The 20,737-nt window shown below is 33.8% G+C and overlaps 1 protein-coding gene across 1 annotated transcript in view; it reads right to left on the bottom strand.

Moving 5' to 3' along the window:
* The window catches only part of FNDC3A (fibronectin type III domain containing 3A), a 169,044-nt gene that overhangs the window by 33,024 nt on the left and 115,283 nt on the right, over positions 1-20,737 (bottom strand). Inside the window, exons 8-15 of the mRNA XM_044668236.1 lie at positions 20,078-20,136; positions 16,433-16,590; positions 13,982-14,041; positions 13,419-13,557; positions 8,193-8,246; positions 6,212-6,336; positions 4,552-4,726; positions 2,055-2,141 (exon numbers count right to left, since the gene is read on the bottom strand). Coding sequence (XP_044524171.1) covers positions 2,055-2,141; positions 4,552-4,726; positions 6,212-6,336; positions 8,193-8,246; positions 13,419-13,557; positions 13,982-14,041; positions 16,433-16,590; positions 20,078-20,136 — 857 coding nt within the window. The remainder of the gene's footprint in view (positions 1-2,054; positions 2,142-4,551; positions 4,727-6,211; positions 6,337-8,192; positions 8,247-13,418; positions 13,558-13,981; positions 14,042-16,432; positions 16,591-20,077; positions 20,137-20,737) is intronic.

Below are 20,737 nucleotides of genomic sequence, written 5' to 3'. Positions count from 1 at the left end.
AGTCTGGATTGACTGAAATAGAAGATTCAAGTAAGAGTCTAGGGATGTGATAAAGCTGGAAGGGTAGATCAGGACAGAAAGGAGAATGGAGAATAATAGAAAAGGACCTATTATTATTAGTTTTTTTAATTTTTTAAATATCCAGAAGAACAAGTTTAAACTTTGTTTAAAATTAAACTTTTTAAGAGATTGGACCAGTTTTTCAATCCTAGGGGAGGGAGTAGAAAAGAAAGGGGAAAGCCCACTTAATTAGTAAAGCAGGTCATAAAGAGAAGATCTGTGCTTCGAGAGGAATGAATTAGGATGAGAAGATTCCTCTAGATTATAAAGACTCTATGATCCACTAAAATCATAATTTTGATGCTTTAATAAGATTAAAAATAGAATTATTTGTCTTTCCTATCAAATCAAGTCATTCTTTAGGCAAACTGTATTGAACCTATGAGATGGTCTTAGCTCTATTGTTGTTGTTGGTTTATTAGTTTATGTAGGTTTGGGACTTCTTTGATGTATTTACACCATTTTTTACTTACCAACTGTTTATGTTTGAAAACTGAAAGAGCTCAGTTAAAAAACCTAACTAATGGCTTTGTTTTCTTCAATCATGCCTCTGGCTTACAATACTTGAAAATGTATTTCTATTTTTAACTTGCATACCTACACGATGAATACTAATCTACTCAGGGACAATCTATAAAGCTTAAATTATGAATAAAATATAACTACAAGAAATGGAGTTGACAAGAGACAAAAAGATTTGCTATAAAGCTCATTTATGCTTATATTAGTAAATGTGATAGTGTTTCAGCAAATGACTACAGAAATAGGTAATGGATTTTTAAACTAGAAATGTTAAATGTTAAAGAATGAACTTTTACTTGGTAAAAAGAGAAAATTACATATTTCAAGATGTTAAAAACAAATATTATTTTAAAAACATTAAAACTTATATCCACAAATCTGTGTCCCAAAATGATCACACTTATCTATACAGGGGTTAAGTCTTTTAATTAAGACAAATGACCTCTACTACCATATTAACAGGGATGTGATTTATTGCTTACAAGTTGCTAATATCAGATAAGCTATTATTAAATTGAATTATGAAAGAATAATTAAAATAACCACAAATGTATGACACTGTGCCAGGCACCACAGCTATGAAATTAATCAGAATTCTCATTCACTGTTTAATGTATAAGATACACAATATTGCTCTACACCAAAATAAACAAAGATAATCAATAGTTTCTTATCTAGTCATGGGGAACTGAGAGGTTACACACCCAAATTAAATCCAAAGGGTAAACCCTAAACCTCATGTTTACTTTTTATTTTAAAATCCTACTAAGATTCTTATCCCCACTATTAAAATGATGATGATTTATCAACGGTATCAATGATGGAAAAAATTACCAGACTGTCTACAGTAAAAGCTAGAAAGATGAAAAACAAAGGGCTTGTACAATTGACAGCATGGAACAATCAGCTCCCAAATGATCAAATTTGAAAGTAAAACAAACATTTTAAAAGCATGCAATGTCAACCAGGAGTGCTCTAATCTTTTCTCTCAGAAAGGACATCTGCTATGTATTATCTTTTGAAGAGGAAAAAGAAAACTGCTAGCTGCATAGTAACTGCCAGACAGTTGCATTCTACTGAATTGTAAAATTAGTAAAACAAAAGCCTTGCTAGTCCATGATACTATTATAATGTAATCATTAGGCATCAGCCCTGAAGTGTCTTTTGGAGAAGCCCATCTGTGAGAATAGGGTGCCAGTAAAGCATGAAATAAGAATTTAAGGTGATTCTAATAGAAAATGTTTCAGATTAGCTGTTTTACACAGCTAAGAGTGAAAGAACAGTACGTGATATACATGAAAATATTACTAATATTAACCATATTAATGGATATTATTGAATAATAACTAATATTGTGTTAAATATTAAGTACAAAAGTTAAAATTTAAAATAAAAATTATTTAATTGAAATAAATTTTTAAAAAATGGAAAAAAAGAAAAAAATCTTACTTTAAGGCTTTTGTAAATCTTACCTTAAACTTGTACTTTGTACTGCGTCTAAGATTTTTCACTGTGTAGGCAAGATCCTCTCCATCATATTTAGGCTTGAAACCATATCCCTGTTAAAAGATAAAGTTAACATACATACACATATACACACATTGCTTTTTAATAGTGGAAAGAGGGAGAATGGAAAATAATAGAAAAGGACCTATTATTATTAGTTTTTTTTTTATCTTTTAAATATCCAGAAGTACAAGTTTAAACTTTGTTTAAAATTAAACTTTTTAACAGATTGGACTAGTTTTTCAATCCTAGGGGAGGGAGTAGAAAAGACAGGGGAAAGCCCACTTAATTAGTAAAGCAGGTCATAAAGAGAAGATCTGTGCTTCGAGAGGAATGAATTAGGATGAGAAGAATAAGAGCCAAATAGAAACTTATATTAACTGAGATAGTTCTTAAAATCTAATTGGTGTTACCTGGAAGGATCTTTTAGAGTGTGCATTTAAAAAAGTGACATTTTTTTTTCTAAATACCTACCATCACTACTGCTACAAAGTCCTATTTTGGTGTGAAAGGGAATTTGTGCTCTCAAAAGTTCTTCCCAATTGAGAGTAAACTCTAGAAGATTCTTTCAATCTAGAAAGGAATTGAGTATGGTCTCCATGACAGACTTAGTTTCTTGCCCCAAAACTAACTTAGCTAAATATACAGATAATCATCAACAGTATCTGGCCACTAGGTAAGGAATTCTTTGGCCACAGCAACCAATGAGAGGAAGAAAAACACAAAAGAGTCCTCAATTCTACAGCCTGTTTCTACTTCTGCAAATGTCATGGTAGAATGATGAGGGAAGGGCGAGAGGAAAGAGAAAAAAAGAGGTGGTTTAAGAATTGCAGTTTTTAAGCTATCTATAAACATAAATTTAACTATGGGCACTCAATGTAAGATTATATTCCAATGACAAAAATGACATTTTTGAAACAAGTGAATCACATAAATATTGATATCCTCATGGTTTACTCCAGACAGCAGTTTACATTTTCTTTTAGGCCCAACAAAGGAACTGGTAGGATCAGTTTTATCATGTGCCCACAGTTTTATCATGTGCCCATTCTTTTAATGGAATGTTGGGTCATCTTATACTTCGGTACTTATGATGCAAAATAAAGTTCAGTGAAAGTAAAATTATAGATTGTGTGTCAATGTCTGCTACAGAGGATGAAGAGGGAGTAAAATTCTATACAGAATTGGGTAAGATCATTCACACCAAGCTAACATATACTTAGATACTTGGTTAACAGTTGTAAAAGTGGGTAAAGGATGGTTAAAAGATGTTGGAACACATGGTTTAGAGCTTATAGCTTACTCAGGTAAGAATCAGAGGAGCATCACAAACACTTACGTACCAATATTTGTTGAAGAGAACTGAAAATTACAAAAGTTCTACAAAGTCAATAAAAGCTTCTAAACTTATTCAAGAAATACCTTAATAAGTAATGATGTCAATAATGGCTCAGGATTTAGAAATCAAGGAGGTCGAAGTTTTATAGATTAAATAAAAGCTTCATATCTACAAACACAAATACTTTCAAGGACAATTTGGAGGCATTAAAGCTGGCAAGCACTTAATCATTAAAAAAATGAAACCAACAGTATTTTAGAAACAAGTTACTGATGTGAGCCATTCCAAGTTAGCTGACTAAACGCATTAATGGAAACATCAAAATCAACTTTAAAAAGGAAAAAGATGAAAAGATATCATTCATGTGATTTAAACAGCTCCAATGTGACTCATCTGCATAAGCCCCTGATGCCTCAAATCAGGAAATGGATAAAGAAACAGATACAACACAGACTATCACCATTTCTTACAAAACCACAATCTTAGTCAACAAAAAGTCCTTGCTAAAAGGAGAAATATGATAGGTAAGGGAACAGTGTCAAACAAGATTCAATCATTATTAACATCAAATCAGGTATAAAACAAGGAGTCACACTATTGCCAAAGGTGTTTACTAGTATCATATATGGTGGCAAGTGTAAAGGATAAATAAAGTATTACCTACTGATGGTATGGTCCTCTAGATATTTCTTTTCTTTTCTTTTTTTTTTTTTTTGGATGACATTATGCTGATTGTATACATCTCAAGCTCTAAAAACACTAGAGGTTCCCAAGTGGGATTTAGAACCACTCAAAAAAAACATTTGAAACAATCGATACAAAAATTCAAGTGGATAAATAACATCATATTATGATATACACAGTTTGATGGTCAGCTCATCTCCTGTTCCCATCACTGTAAAACAAAAGTAAGATACAGATGCACGAAACCTCAAACCACATAAATGTCAATGGGATTTGTGGCTGGGCTGAAGAAATGGCTAAGAAATAAATTTAATTTTTTTAAAATTATGCACCAGATCTAGCTGTTTAGTGTCCAAGTCAAATGTACTGTATTTAGATACTACTGTGTGCTAAAAAATAAAAGTAATTTCAAATATTTAAAAACATATAGTAACACTTACTGATGTCTCTTCTTCCATCTCTAAAATATATGAGATTCCTTCATCTGATGGTGTTCCTGAGGGCTTACTCCACTGTAAGGACAACCAAGTAACTCCAGCTTTAACAAGTGTGGGACTTGCTGGCATGGAAGGTGCACTGCCTGATGTGTGATATAAGACTTCTTCACTAAAGCCACTATTATAAACAAAAAAATATTCATATTGAATGGAAGGAACTTGAAACATTTTTATGTAGCTTAAGGATTAATGATGATGACAGATGAGTATAGTAGTAATAATACCTTAGATTTGAAAGTAATCATCTGCTAAATGTAAACATTAATAATATCCTTTTATTCATGCTTTTCATAACGCATCATTTTATCTTCCAGCTCTGTCTTTGTGCTGGCTGTATTCAATATATGGAATGCACTGCCCCCTCCCCCTTTTTTTTGCCTTTTATTTCCTTTAAGATTCAACCCAATCACCACCTTCTATGCAAAGCCCATTTTGTGTCCTCCCAAGTGCTATCCCAACAACCCTGGTTATTTTAAATCTGGAAAAAAATATAAAAAATATTCATCACTTTCACAGCTCCAACTAAGTAAAATATTTTAAAGATATAACCTTTGGAGTAGTTGTAGACCTATATGATACTGACGTCACCTAATAATTTTAGAGAATTTTCCTATTTTCAGGGTACATTCAAGTAATTCCATCTATATAATTTCTGAAAAATAAATTATCAGGGCAGATGGGTAGCTCAGTGGAGTGAGAGTCAGGCCTAGAGACGGGAGGTCCTAGGTTCAAACCAGGCCTCAGCCACTTCCCAGCTGGGTGACCCTGGGCAAGTCACTTGACCCCCATTGCCCACCCTTACCAAACTTCCACCTATGAGACAATACACCGAAGTACAAGGGTTAAAAAAAAAAATAAAAATAAATTATCAATCATTGAAGTGAAGTCGTGAGTCAACTATGAACCATTTCTACTAATCAGAGGCAAATTAGATAATCTATTTAGGTGTCTAAAATTTATTTTAGTGTTACTTTGGGACCTCCATTTGTTTTATTCTTTTTAAAAAAATCCTTACCTTCTGTCTTAGTATCAATAAGTATATTGGTTCCTAGGCAGAAGAGCAGGAAGGGCTGGGGAATGGGGGCTAAATGCCTTGTCCAGGGTCACACAGCTAGGCAGGGTATAAGGCCAGATTTCACCTCATGACCTCTCATCTCTAGGCCTAGGCCTGGTTTTCAATTCACTGAGCTACCTAGCTGCCCTCCCCCTACCAAGTTTATTTTATTTCTAATGCCTCACTAGGAATGGAAGCAACCTCTTGGTCCTTAAAGCCATGTTAAATAAGGGCAAGCATTACCAGGTTCTTGGTCTAGATAGGAGGGCCTCAAATACTGGCCTGGCAACAAATGAGTAGCCTATTTAAATCTGGAAAGACTCATCATAAGAGGGTTGGTGATACATCACAACTTTGGGGCTAGTTGGGGAGTGGGGATTGGGAAGAGAACTTTATTAAGTATAAGTACTTTGTTGCCAAAATATGTTTTTGTTTACTCAAGCAAGAGCCATTTTGTCATTACTGGAAGTTTGGAAGCAGGATTTGCTCCAGATAATTTGCACTGTGGAAAACGGAAAGGTAATATTCTATATTAGTTTACAGACTCACCTTGTACCCTTGTCATTTTTGGCTGCTAGTCTAAATTTGCAACCCATTGCTGGTGATAATTTAGTAATCCTAAATTGCTTCTGTTGGCCAAAGTAACACTGGCAAAATTCTCCATTTCCTTTCCCCTAAAATGAAGGGAGTGAATTTTATATTTTGCACATTATTACAAAAATACAAATCAACAATATTAATGAAAGCTTACTGGGTAGTTAGTAAGACACTACAAATCAAATGTGTTTTTAATAAAAGATACATACAAGTCTCACAGGAAAGCAAACAGTTACTTGAAAAGTTCATTATCTGATAGGTCTAAAGTAATGAAGACTTGTATATATTACTTTGAGGGGAAATCAAGGCATCTAGTCATAAGCTAAAGTTCTTTAGGAGAATATAAACCAATAAGTTTAGTAAAATAAGCTCTACATTTGTAGTAATAGAAAGACTTTAACTAAATATATGAAGAAACCTTGTGGGAGAAAATTCTTCCTAGTTAAGAAGAAATAATAGAGGAAATTTTGATGCTAAGAAAACTGTTCTAGTTAATGAAAAGAAACTATTACCCTATCTAATCATTACACATGTCATTGCTAAGCTGGCAAAGGAGCACTGAGGTTTGTTGCATAAATTTTAAAAATATTTTAACTGATTTAAGTCCAACACCATGAAAAGAAAAATAATGACAAGCTTCTCCTCTTATCTACTAGATTTAGATAAATATCAATTATATGGCTTTCAATCATCTATCAGAGGCTTATGTTTTAATTTTTAAATGGATGTATTTTTCTATTAAGAGATAATCAGTATAAATTTTTTTGAAGTCAGACTATATAGCCCCTTATAAAGAAATGCAAAAATACATTCAAAACCATGCAAATAAAAGAAAGCAGAATGAAAAGAACAGAAAATACTTTGATAAAAGAGAGCGAAAAAGGCAGAAACAAGCATATGTGTGTACACACTCACCTAGGTCTAACTAGATATAGTAGAATTTTGCAGTTCAGTTGTTACTGGTACCTTAGATACCAAAAATGGTAGTGAAGTCATTATAAGAAGACTATCCTTGACTTAAACCAATAAACTTAGTTTCATTATGTCAATGAAATACTATTACAAAAAAGCCTAAATTTTTACTAGCAAGCAAAATGACATATTCAGATTTATAAGGAGAAAATTTTTGTGCTTCTATAGACACAAAGTGAAGGGAAAAGGTAGTAAAACACATGTTATATGTAAAGAAAGGGCTATGCCTAGCTGGCCATGGTTTCCACTTCAGTGTAGAGCCTTCTCACTAGGGAGATGAGCAGTTTAAGCTTTGCAAAGGAAGCTGGAGGCAGTGAGCCTGAGCTTTGTCAAATGAAGTGACCTAATTAAGAATGGGAAACAGAAGAGTTGCAGGGGTCTAGGATATGGCTGGTTATTACTACTGTGAAAGTGAAAATTAAAACTGCTTAAATGAGCTGATGTACTTGAGAAAATCCACTCTGCAGCCCCATTCTCACCTCTATAGCTTTAATCAAGGCTCTTTGCCTTCAGATCTACCATCCTTTGTATTTGGTAGCTTCTAGACAATGCTTTTGCTGCTGCTACTTCTAGACTCTTTTTGCCAAGGTAGGATTAAAGCTGCTGCTGCTGCTTCTTCTTCTTTTTTTTTTTTTTAAACAAGGCCAAGAAGGGCTGTACTGCAAGAGAAGTGTGCCAGCTACAATGGAAGGGTGGCTTTAGAAAATGTAGTAGTACAGAGGGAGTTGCAAATTTTAAGCAGTCATGGTTTTATGCACCAAAACTGCATAAAAAGTCCAATAAATTCTCCAAATGGTACAAATTACTTTGAAAAGTAAACTGGAATAATATGAACATAGGACTTCATGTTATGATATTATTCACTGGATGCCTAAGTTTACAATATACTGTGCTTTAAAAACATGGAATCTCATTATTTACTTTAGTCTGAGGAAATAAAATATTACTAGCATCAACTTACCTCATCCCATTCTAAAAGGTAATTTTGGATTTTAGAACCATTGTCACAAGGTGCCTAAAATAGAGAATAATTAAAAATCAGAACCTTAACAAAAATGTATTGTGATATACTAATATAAAGAATTTGTCAGAGCCATGTGTTGTGACCTTTACTGACAGAAAATGTACAGAAAACAAAGAAGTACAAGATCTTTTAGATACTTTTTTAAGAAGAGCCAGGCAGGCAGCATAACGTTTAGATTATTGGACTTGAGAGTTAGGACTTATAGAATCTACCTTGGATATGTATTAGTTGTGTGACCCTGGGCAAGTTCTTTAAACATTCTCAGCCACCATCTCCTCATCTGTAAAATGTGGTTAACAATTACATTTACCTCCTAGGATTATTATGAGGATCAAGTGAGATAATACATGTCTGTGCTAGACAAACCTTAAAGTACTATTTAAAAGTTTACTATTATTAAGAAAACAAGGTTTGGAAGCAAAGGCATAGAGGTGGGAGGTATAATGTTGTATATAGGAAATAGAAAGTGAGTAAGTTTGGCTATAGTATATTATGTATAAGAGAATAATGTATAGTCAATCTAGGAAAATAGGCTAAAGTGAGATTATGAAAGGTTTTAAATGGCAAGAGAATTTTTATTTTATCCTAAGGTCAATGATAAACTATAGATTTTTTTTAGCTTTTTTATAGAATTAACAAGGATAGAACTGTACCTTAGGAATAAATATCAATTATGTGGTTGTGTGGCATATAGATTGTAGAAAAAATACACACGATTCAGGGAGACCAATCAGGATCTATTGAACCCAAAAATATATAACAGCTCTTTTTGTGTTGGCAAAGAAGTGAAAATCAAGGGGATGCTAATCAAGTTGTGGGAGATGATTATAAAGGAGTATTATTATGCTATAAGAAATGACAAGCAGGATGACTTCAGGAAAACCTAGACTTACATGAACTGATGCAAAGTGAAGTGAGTATAACCAGGAGGACATAGTGCTTAGCAACAACAATATTGTGTGATGATCAACTGTGAATATGATCCAAGACAACTTCAAAGAACTCATGATGGAAAATGCTTTCTACCTCCAGAGAGAGAACTGATGAACTCTGAGTACAGACTAATTTTTTTTTTTTTTTTTTTTTTTTTTTTATCCTGGGACTCCATTCTAGGAGCATAGGGCCACAACCAGTAGGCAATGGGTCACACAGTCGCTCAGGGTCGCCCAGCTGGGAAGTGTCTGAGCCCAGATTTGAACTTAGGACCTTTCGTCTCTAGGCCTGGCTCTCAATCCACTGAGCTAGCCCAGCTGCCCCTACTTTAGGTTGCAGTTTCTTTAGCAGATGTAGTTTTTACAGGGTGGGGTTGCTAGCCCCACGCCCAACCCTCCTCCTTTTTCATCCGGGCTAGGGACCGTCCTTGGCCCAGGAGTGGTAAGGGTACAGACTAAATAGTACATGTTTTTTTACTTTGGCTTTTTTTTTTTTTTTGGGGGTATGTGTGTTTTATTTTGACATAATGCTAACACAGAAATGTTTTGCATGACTCCTCATGAATAATGCATATACCAAATTTGCCTTCTCAGTGGGCAGGAGAGAGTGCAAGGCTGGAGAGAATTTGGAACTCAAAATAAAATGAGTGCTAAAAATTTAAAATAAAAATAACAAAAACAAAAAGCTCCAGTAATACAATCTAGTATTTTACAGCACTAAAACCTGACTTGCTTTCATTTATTATTAAATCCTCACAAGCTTGGTTATCTAACTTCCTAGACCCAGTCAGATTATAAGCAGCAAACTCACTGGTGTAGATAAAATGAAAGCAGCCCAGGAGTGACAGCTGCATGCCTCTCAGAAGATGAGCCAGGAAAACTAAAAAGCAGACATTAAACTGTGATCTTCATTATAGTGCAATTCAATAATAACTGCTTATTATAATGAAAGTTGTTATCATAAATACATTGAAGCATGCTAAGTAGTCTTTGTTGAAAGAGATGTGTGTGTGGGCAGCTGGGTGGCTCAATGGTTTGAGAGCCATGCCTAGAGATGGGAGGTCCTAGGTTAAAAATTGGCCTCAGATACGTCCAGCTGTGTGACCCTGGGGAAGTCACTTAACCCCCATTGCCTAGCCATTACCGCTCTTCTATCTTGGAACCAATACACAGTATTGATTCTAAGGTGGAAGGTAAGGGTAAAAAAAAAAAAAAGGATGTGTGTGTAGCTATAACTCAATACTTCATTTTTTAGACATCACTGAGTTTATTCATATATAATATGCATGTACTTCATACCTATTCTTATTTCTTAAAAATCAATTTTAATGGAAACCTTTCTAATACAGATTTGTGGCTGAGGATTTTGAACAAAATTGAACTTATTCCTGGTGCCTGAGGTATAGCATTAGGAACTGCTAATGACTATAACAGGTTGCTAGGCTTTAGTGATGAAAAATATTGTGGTGTGGTAGAAAGTAAGGAACCAACAAAATCAGATGAGACCTGGGTTTGAATCCACCTCTTTACCTTTGGGCTGAAAAGCACTTTACCCTTTTCTGATTCTCAGCTTCCTCATCTATAAAATGCAGTTAATGATAATTTTAGCCCCTCTTTCATAGGGTTGCTGACAGAATCAACTGAGGTTAATCAGTGGAAAGCATTTTGAAAATCTTATACTATATAAATGTTGGCTATCACTTTTTTGTTTTTTTAATTTTGTTTTTAAATCTTCCCCCATGGTTACATGATTCTTGTTGTCTCCCTTCCTTCTTTCCTCCCTCCCTCCTGGAGGTGACAAGCAATTCTACTGGGTTACACATACATTATTACTCAAAACCTATTTCCATATTATTCATTTTTGTAATAGAGTAATCTTTTAAAACCAAAACCCTAAATCATATACCCATATAAACAAGTGATAAATCATGTGGTTTTTTTTTCTGCATTTCTACTTGCACAGTTCTTTCGCTAGCCATGGATAGTATTCTTTCTCCTAAGTCCTTCAGAATTGTCCTGGAGTATTGCTTTGCTTTTAGTAGCAAAGTCAATCACATTGGATTGTCCCACAATGCTTCAGTTATTGTGTATAAGGTTCTCCTCCTGGTTCTGCTTATTTCACTCTGCATCAGTTCATGTAGGTCTTTCCAGATCTTATAGAAGTCCAATGATTCATCATTCCTTATAACACAATAGTATTCCATCACTATCATATACCACAAATTGTTTAGTCATTCCCCAATCCAGGGACATTCCCTTATTTTCCAATTTCTTTGGCTATCACTTTATGCCATCTGGGGTTACCAAAATATGTTAGTTTTTATAATAAATGGTTTAAAACTGCTATCCATTTTTGAATTTGTGTTTGTCTTTTACAATTTTTCTATCTCCTCTCCTTTGTCAGACATTGATAATGCTGACTTCTAGCAGCTGCTGTACAAGCTAGATCATCTAATTTGTTGCTTTTTTATCCTTGATGAGTTAGGCAATCAGATAAAGAAGCTCCCTGAAAAGGCATCTAAAATAAAAATAGTTTAAAGACTTAGTGGAACCTGGGGGGACTCTCCTATGGTTTGGAATTTACTGGAGTTATGAAAACTGTTTTGGCTGCTCAGAGATCTGTTGGGCTTATTTTCAGATTGGCTGCAGTTTCTGGATAAATGACTGCTTCCTGTAATGTAGCTTATAAAGTTTAGGGAAAAAAACTTCCTTATTGTGAGCTTTTGTAAAATTGATGTTATAATGTACATGATAAATCTTCCAAATCAAAGAATATTCAATTTGGAATGGGATTTTAAAGATCACCTAATTCAATCAATCATTATACAAATGGATAAAGTAAGGCCCAGAAAGGCTTTGAAGGACCTGGACTACAACTCAGGATCCTGACTTTCTTCTTTCTACAACATACTGCCTGCCTCTAGACATAATTTTAGTTTTTCTTTAATTGGAAAATTCCATGAACTAAACTATACTATACTATATGATAATATGATACTCTCTGATCATGCTGGTCAAATATAATATTAAAAAGAGTGAGACTAGCAAATTAATTCCATCACACGCCCACACCCACCCAACCCCCTTCTTTCCTCCACCCCCCTCCATGTTTCCCAATCTCATAGAAATACCTCACCAATTTATCAGTACCCTCAGGGGAAAGAGGAATGCCCATTACCTCTAAGCAAATATGGATAACTTGAGAATTTTAAGTTAACGAATGCATTAATTCACTGTACAATCTTAGTGCTAGTTTCCTTTTCTGTAACCTGGGAATAGTACATGTACTATTTGCCTCAGGGCAGATATTTATCAGTCAAATGAGCTAAATTTATAGAATGCATATAAATAATAAAACATGACACAACAAATGAAAACTATAATAATTAACTAGACCTCTCAGAAACATGTCAAATAAATCAGGCCATAAACACAATCAAACACCTTTAAGACACTCTTGCAGGAACTTTAATATATGGGTGACAATGTTTTTGAAATATACAGAGAGGACAGTGATCAAAGACTTCTTTGGATAGCCAGATTAATGCTATGATTAACTTAGAAATTAATATTTTCTTAATTAGAAATGCCAAAAATTTAAAAAGCAATAAAAACAAATGATCTATAACTTGTGGCTTCCATCTAGGGCATGCAGGCAGCACATAGCATGGCACTGTAGAAATAGTGCTGAATTTCAAATCAGAGGGCCTAAGTTCAAATCCTAGTTTCCTTATGTACTACCTGTGCAATTTTGGGGAAGTCACTAAGCCTCTCTTGGATTCAATTTTCTCATCTATAAAACAAAGTGGTTGGACTGAATGGTTTCTGAAATCATTCCCAGCTCTAGATCTATGATTCTGTGAGGTCATGGCTGAAAAAATAACTTGCAACTAAACCAAAGAAATATTGTTCTTTGGTTTTTATAAACTAAACAGTTTTCACAGATTATAGAAAAGATTTTTATTCTTTTTTTCTGCCTAATTTTCATATGTGTATTGTGTAGACAACTGCTGGTAATGCCTTAGTTTCACACTCATATGCATTTAACAAAAGCATGAGAAACACCATATTGAAAAATGAGGAATAGTAATATGTATACATATATGTATCACTAACTAGAAAAATATGATATCTTTATATTTTGACTCTTCAACAAACAATTAGAATTCAGTTCTTTGAATGAAATCACTCAATTTTTCTGTCTAAAAAAACTTTTTTAGAATGTCCTTACCTTCCATTGCAATGTGAGTGAGTTTTTGGTTCGGTTGGCAATTCTTGGTGGATTGGGTATATCTGGTTCACAGCTCAGAGTGGTAAAACTTTCAGCTTCTGAAGGGTTTCCCTTTATGGAATGACACTCTGCTTGTATTCTAAAATAGTAAAATAAATAATTTACCTAGAAGAGTCCTTTGATTCTTTTCCTAACAATATTCCCCTTAACATACTTAAAAGACATTTGTTGAAGAGTTAAGTTTTATACAAATGTCAGGAGATAACAATCCTTTTCCATAATTATTAAATTTTGAGTAAAACGGGGCAGATTCCATGTTGACTGGTGTGTCCTATAAATTGCTTATTTGCACATTATTAGAATACTAAAGTTAAAAAGATCTTTTTCAATGAAAATACAATAGTTTTCAACTTTTCTACTAACAGAAGATATAAAAGCCTATGTTCCATTTCAGTCACATTTTCACACCAAAATGAAAATTTAAAATGTGGCTCCTTTTTGGGAGTTTTTTTCAAAATGTTATTTGCTGCATTAGAAGAAAATAATTAATTAGAGTGACTCACTTTGCATGATAATCTGTTGCTGGCTTGAGGTCCTTTACAGTGACACTTGTTTCTTCTCCACTGGAAAAAAATGAACATCGCTTTAATACTTTGGGGCATAGCCTTACAATTATATTTTAGTTTTTAAAAAAATACCCATATAGAAAAATATCCTTCTGAGTCTAATACATATAATTAAATCTGCATGACTTACTTAGAATTTAGATAATTAAGATGAGTTGTGATGAAATTTACTTATGTACTCCAAAGATAGTGTTTCACATGCAGATTCACTATGTAGAGTAGAACAAGTTTATGTTTGGCTTGTTCAAGAAAGGCTACTTTTAAGCAATTAGATACAAATGCATTAGTGACAAGTAACATTCATTATGACAAATATAGCTAAACATGCAAAGTTTTCAGAATGTTCCAAAATTCAGACTTTCTCTATTTCAAATTAGTATACTTCTTTTCATAAGAAATACAATAATGGAACTTGTGGTCTAATGGAAAGAACATTGGAAATGAGGTCAGAGGAACTGAGTTCAAAACTTTGTCTTCTACTCTGTGTCCTTAGAGAAGTTCATTTCTATGGAACCAGTTTCTTCACTTGTAAGATAAGGTCAACATGACTTCCAAGGTCTTTTCCAGACCTAAGTTCTATAAGTCTATGAATGACTAAATAAGGAAAACTTCTCAATGACAATGTCTTTTCCTTTCTAACTCAGTGATTTCTCTACTGTGGTTTGTATCAAAACATTTCTAATGTGAGTATGGAAATGCCATATTATGGTACAACAATGATTAAGGGGAGGGTGGCTGGATATTTAGACTATTAGAGGTATAGGAAACTCCCTCTACCAATATGGATCACAGTCATAAGAGATGACTGACTGCTAATTCCAGGGTTTATAACCAGTAAGTGTCAGAGGTGAAACATAAAACCCAGGCCTTCATGATTTTATGCCTGGCTTTGTAATTAATTCCTATGCCACATAGCCTCTCAACTGGAATCTCTAGGACCTATTTTTAATTTACATTCTTAGTCTCATTTTCTTCCCTTTCATCTTACTCAGTTTTGTCCTCCCCCGCCTTCTGTGTTCTTCCTTTATGCTGTTGCCATCTAATTGTGACAGAAGCCAATGTAGGCAGAGAAGCAACTTCTATATTCGAACAAGCACAAAACAGATCCAAATAAAACTAGGTTCACAGAAACAAAACCATTTAAAGAAATGTCAATCACAAAAAATAAAGACTATCAAGAGTAGAATCCTAAAAATACCCTAGAAGGACTAACAGTGGAACAACCTCCACTTAAAGCTTAAAGTTCTTTCTGCATTGCAGATACAGGTAAGAATTGACTGTCCTCTTGTATATCTAAATAGGAGACATTAGTAACAGAACAGTAAGAATTTTTATTTTACATGAAAAGAGCTGGTATAAATTATTGTCTGCCTTTAAAAAATGTCAGCTAACAAGAAAGTGCCACTATAGAGTGGAAAATGGGTATTTTATAAGATTGTTCCAGGGGACTGATGCTTTACTAAGTTTCACTCTTCTTCTTTATCCAGCTATCATTAAGGAGCCGGTCTAGAAAACTTATTTCCCTCTGATGTAGGACCAGTTATTGAGTTCTTCTTTTTTTTTTTTTTATTTTTAGAAAAAATTTCCATGGTTACATGATTGATGTTATTCTCCCCCTACCCCCCACCCGCAGTCGATGCACATTTCCACTGGTTTTTACATGTGTCATTGATCAAGACCTATTTCCATATTATTGATAATTGCGCTGGGGTGGTCGTTTAGAGTCTACATCCCAAATCATATCCGCATCAACCCATGTCAGTTATTCAGTTCTTAATGTCTCTCTATGTGCTTCTAATGCAACATATAATTAACTACTGAAAGATCTGTTTCAAATAGCAGAGACTGACTAGTAATTGAACAAAGTTTATGAATTATCCATAACAATCTCCCTACAATGAGGAACACCAACTATAACTAGGGCCAGCTGATATGCAATACACATTAAAATTTGGCACTTAGAATTACAATATGTTTTCCAAATTTGATCATAAGTGTAATACTCAGATGAAATAAAAGAACTGTATTTATAGATAAATGTAGATCATCAGACTTAAAATCAAATGCCCCCTCCCCCGAGATGAAGCTAATGGAGGAAAAATCTCAAAAGCATTCCATACCTTGAGAGCTCTCTATTTACCTGTGGTTACATCAATGCAAAGAGTGTGGTAAATTTTTTGTAACTTAGAACTTTAGAAAAGTTTTTTTCGGCACAAGTTAAGTGACTTACCCATGATCATACAGAAAGTGTCAAAGGCAAGACTTGAAGCCAGATGTTCCCGATTCCAAAGTCTTTACCATAATGCCATGTGGCCTATCTAACCAATTTATGGTTAGAAATTAGTTTATATAAGTGGAGGAAAAAGAATAAAAATGAAAAATACCTACGCATAAACACTTTTGTATTTTCCCTCCTTTCCAGTATTTGAAACCAGAATTTCATAACCATATAGCTCTGGAACATTATTTTCCTCAGTTTCCCCATTAATGCTGCTGGAAGGAGGTGACCATGTAAGTATTACTGTTCTTGCTTGGATGTCGGATACCTGTAAAAATATAACATTTAAAAATTCTTTAAAACAGAGATATAGAGGTTGAAGTATGACTCTATTAGGGTGCTGTGAAAAATTACAAAAGAAGTTGAGGATAGCCATGATTCCCTACTCTAGTACACCCACACACATACAAAATCTTGTAATTTAATAGGAAGACACAATTAGACATAAGAAACACAAGCAAACAATATATATGATTATATATCTTTGTAAATAAAGATGCATATTTAGACAAAATAGTTCATTTGGAGAAATATGCCTATTTTCAGATGGGCATGAATAGTGGTGAAAGGGAGAAGGGAGCCTGCCAAATCTGGGAACATTTAGGGCTATTCAAAGTTACTAAGACCGCTGGTGCCATGGAATTAAGTAGATCTTTCTCTCCCCTTCCCAAATTACAAATTTTTCTGTTTTTCAAAATCCTCAAATTCAGAACATAACTATCTATATTTTGTTTATTCTGCTTAGGAGAAAGACTCAAATTGGGATTGCTGATATAGGAAATAGAGAGTGAGGAGTAAATTTGAGAAATATTCAAGAGAACTGACAGAACATGTTAATGGTATGGATTTAGAGCTTATATATTTTAAAGAGGGAGGGATGGGGGAGGGAGAAAGAGAGAAATGGACAATAACTTTATAGTTATTAGTCTGAAAAAACTAGAACAACAGGGATTCTGGCAACTACAAAAGGTAGAGAAGTATGAAGTTGTTGGGAAGAATGAATTAGGGATATATGAAGTTATAAAACAAAATTTTAGGTAGGTTTAATTTTCTGTGTGGGTAAAATATTTGCATGACATTTGTAACTTATTCTGATGGTGAAAAAATATGGGACTGTTACCTTACAGGAGAAAGAAAAAACCTGGCCACTTATTCCAATCATTTAAATTGAACAAGTGTGTTATTTAGGGCTATGTACAAAGAACTCATTAGAAAAAATGCCCTGAAATACACTGGGGCCTTTTTCTCTAAGAATAGTTCAAACTTTACCTTTAGCATGGCATAAAATATTTGTTACAAAAATAAGGGCAAGTATTAATGATTCTTATAAGAGGAGCACAAATTTAGAGACAGATGGGCCCTGAGAGATTTTCTCATTTCATCCTCTTATTTTATGGATAAGGAAATTGAGACCCAGTATCTTCAAGATAGTAAGTGGCAGTTCAAGAAAATCTAATAACTATTGTAGCTGCCCCAGAAGACCATTCTTATTAGTTATAGATACTTGCAACTGTTTTGTATATATTGTAGGATTGAAATTAATGTCCAATACTCCAAGTGTTATATTTTATAAAGTTTATTAATAATCACTACAAGTAAAGGAATAAAAAGGTAATTAACAAAATAAGACCATGTGACCAAGCTCTCTCTGCCTGTTTAAAAGCCCCGCTCTAGCAGTTTGCAATCCAGAAGAGTGCGAGAGGAGGGGCTACACAAAATTTATATCCTCCCTACATCAGCATGTAATGTAAGGAGAGTGGGATGCTGGGAATAGTAGTTCAAGGGTACAGAAATTAGTTACACAATATGAGATTGGTACGATTATGTAAGTAAACATTTGAACACAAATGCTGTTAAAGTCTTTGGATTCCTTTCCAAGTAAATATACAGAAATAGATCTAATTTTGTTCCACTACACATAGCCTTCTCCAACTGCAGGCTTAGAATTTTTTCTCTTTATATTTACTCTTTTTCTATTTCCATTCACTTTTAATGCTCCCCAAATGAAATTTTGTCAATAGAGACTTTTCTTATTTGTTTTGGGCACAAAATGAAAGGGTTAAATTTATATGTGTGCAAATTTTTTTAATCACATGAATTTTGGCTTACTGTGAATCAGAAGACATTTTTCTCACATATCTGTGGATCTGATAGCTTTTTTTAGGTGAGCAATAATGAGTTTACTTTGTAATAAGGAAATAAAATAGTACTTTGCATTTCTAAGAAAAACTTGTTAAACTGGCTTTTAATGGTTATAGCACCCATATCTATAAAGATATAGCCACTATAAAATATTTGAAAGCTACCACTTACATATACATGAAAATGTTTTTAAAATACTTAATTTGCATATTTATTAGCTAAGTAATCAATGTTCTTTTTTTCTAAAGCTTTCTTCATGTTTATTTACTTAGATTCTTGAAAATGTGACCTGCAGGATAAAACTGGATACCACTTAATGTTTATTAGAACCCATCCTCTCTCCTCTAATATTGCTATCATTTTCATTCAGGCCATCTATCTCATGTGTATACTATTAAAATGGCCTGCTGGTGGGTCAACCAGTCACAAATCTGTCCTCGCTCCAATCTATCCTCCATTCAGCTGCAAAAATGATTTTCCTAAAGCAAGTATAACTAAATTACCTCCCTACTCAATAAACTCCAGTGGCTCTCTGTCATGTCTAGGGTCAAATATGAAATACTCAGGCATTCAAAGTTCTTCATAAAGTAGCACCTCTATCCTAACCTTCTGAAATCTCTACTGTACTCTTTGATTTAGTAATACTGGCCTTCTGGAAGTTTCTCAAACAAGATCCTCCACTTCTGGCTTTTGGGTACTTTCTCTGGCTATCCTCTACTCTAAGCCTAGAACACTTGTCCCAACTCATCTGACTCTTAGCTTCCTTCAATCTCCAAGCTAGAATCCCTCCTTATGAAAGAAGCCTTTGACACTCTTTCTTAAGATTAGTACCTTTCCTCAATTTATCCTGGGGAATGAGACTAATTTATGAAGGATTCTGAATGACAAGAGTATTTCATATCTAATCCTTTAAGTGACAGAGAGCCACTAGCATACAGAGCTTTTTGTATGTATTTGCTTGCATATTGTCTCTCTTATTAGATTTTTTAATTCCTCAAGAACAGGAAATATCTTTTGTCTTTCTTTGTATCTTCAGTGCTTAGCACAGTGTCTGTAGTACTATTAAGTAGTACTATTGAGTAGGAACTTAAATGCTTACATGTAATTGTAATGTTTACATTTCAACTAGTCTAGAATTAATTCTAAGGTAACAGTTTCTGAATTTCTTTAATAGTACTATCTTATAGAGTAACTCATGTCTTAATAGCCTTAAAAAACATGTCTTTTGTCTTATAATCAATATAGTATATTGATTTCAAAGCAGAAGAGGGTAAGGGCTAGGCAATTGGAATTAAGTGGCTTGCCCAGGACCACACAGCTAGGCAGTGTTGGTGGCCATTTTTGAACCTAAGACCTCTTCTCTCTAGGCCTGGCCCTCAAGCCACTGTGCCATTTAGCTGCCCTACTCTTAATAGCTATTTAAAAAAGTAATATCTGAATAAAATTACCATGAATCAATCAATCTATCTATCTATCTATCTATCTATCTATCTATCTATCTATCTATCTATCTATCTATCTATCTATCCATCCTATGCATAACAATCATTATCAGTCTGTATGTATAAAAAGGTAAGATCTTCAAATATGAAGAATATATCTCAGGTACTTACCACTGGTTTGGTAATGCTAGAAAGAAGTGCTTCAAGTGCTTTTGTTTCTTCATCCTTTTCTTTAAAAAAGGAAATAAAAATTTATAATAGTTTAAAGAAAATATATGGATACAAATGTGACTTTTTAAGATTTCAACTGATACTCAAAATTTATAAATTCAAATTATTTCTCCTGAATTTCCACTTGCTAGCATTCTTTTGCTATGGTTATATCTCTTCTAAAGTTATTTCTGAAGCAGTAAATAAACTTGAAAACTTTAAAGTCATTCATTTTTTACTATCAAAAAGTAAAAAATTATCTCTCAAGAATAAAAAGTGAAAATATTGGCAATCAAAATTATACTAGTGAAATGTTATGTAACATGGCTTAATGAAGACTGCATGTGTGAAGTCTAAGTCCCTAATTTATCTGAGAAGCTAGTGGGAGGCTACTTGCATGACATGTTTAACCACAGGGATGATGACTTGGATGTCTGACTTCATTTGTATAATAAACTCCCTCTCTACCTACTAAATAGGTAGGCATCTTTTCTGCATCTTAATTCTTAGAGAGCTGCTCAGAGCTCTTGTGAGTTGTTCAGGGATTATAAAGCAAGCATGTGTCAGAGACAGGACTTGAATATAAGTCATTACTACCTTGGACGTAATGGATAGAATGCC

The sequence above is a fragment of the Gracilinanus agilis genome, chromosome 3 (assembly GCF_016433145.1).
Source record: "Gracilinanus agilis isolate LMUSP501 chromosome 3, AgileGrace, whole genome shotgun sequence".
Classification (NCBI taxonomy): Eukaryota; Metazoa; Chordata; class Mammalia; order Didelphimorphia; family Didelphidae; genus Gracilinanus; species Gracilinanus agilis.
Note: the sequence above shows the minus strand (reverse complement) of the source record. Positions and strands in the feature narration are given on the sequence as shown.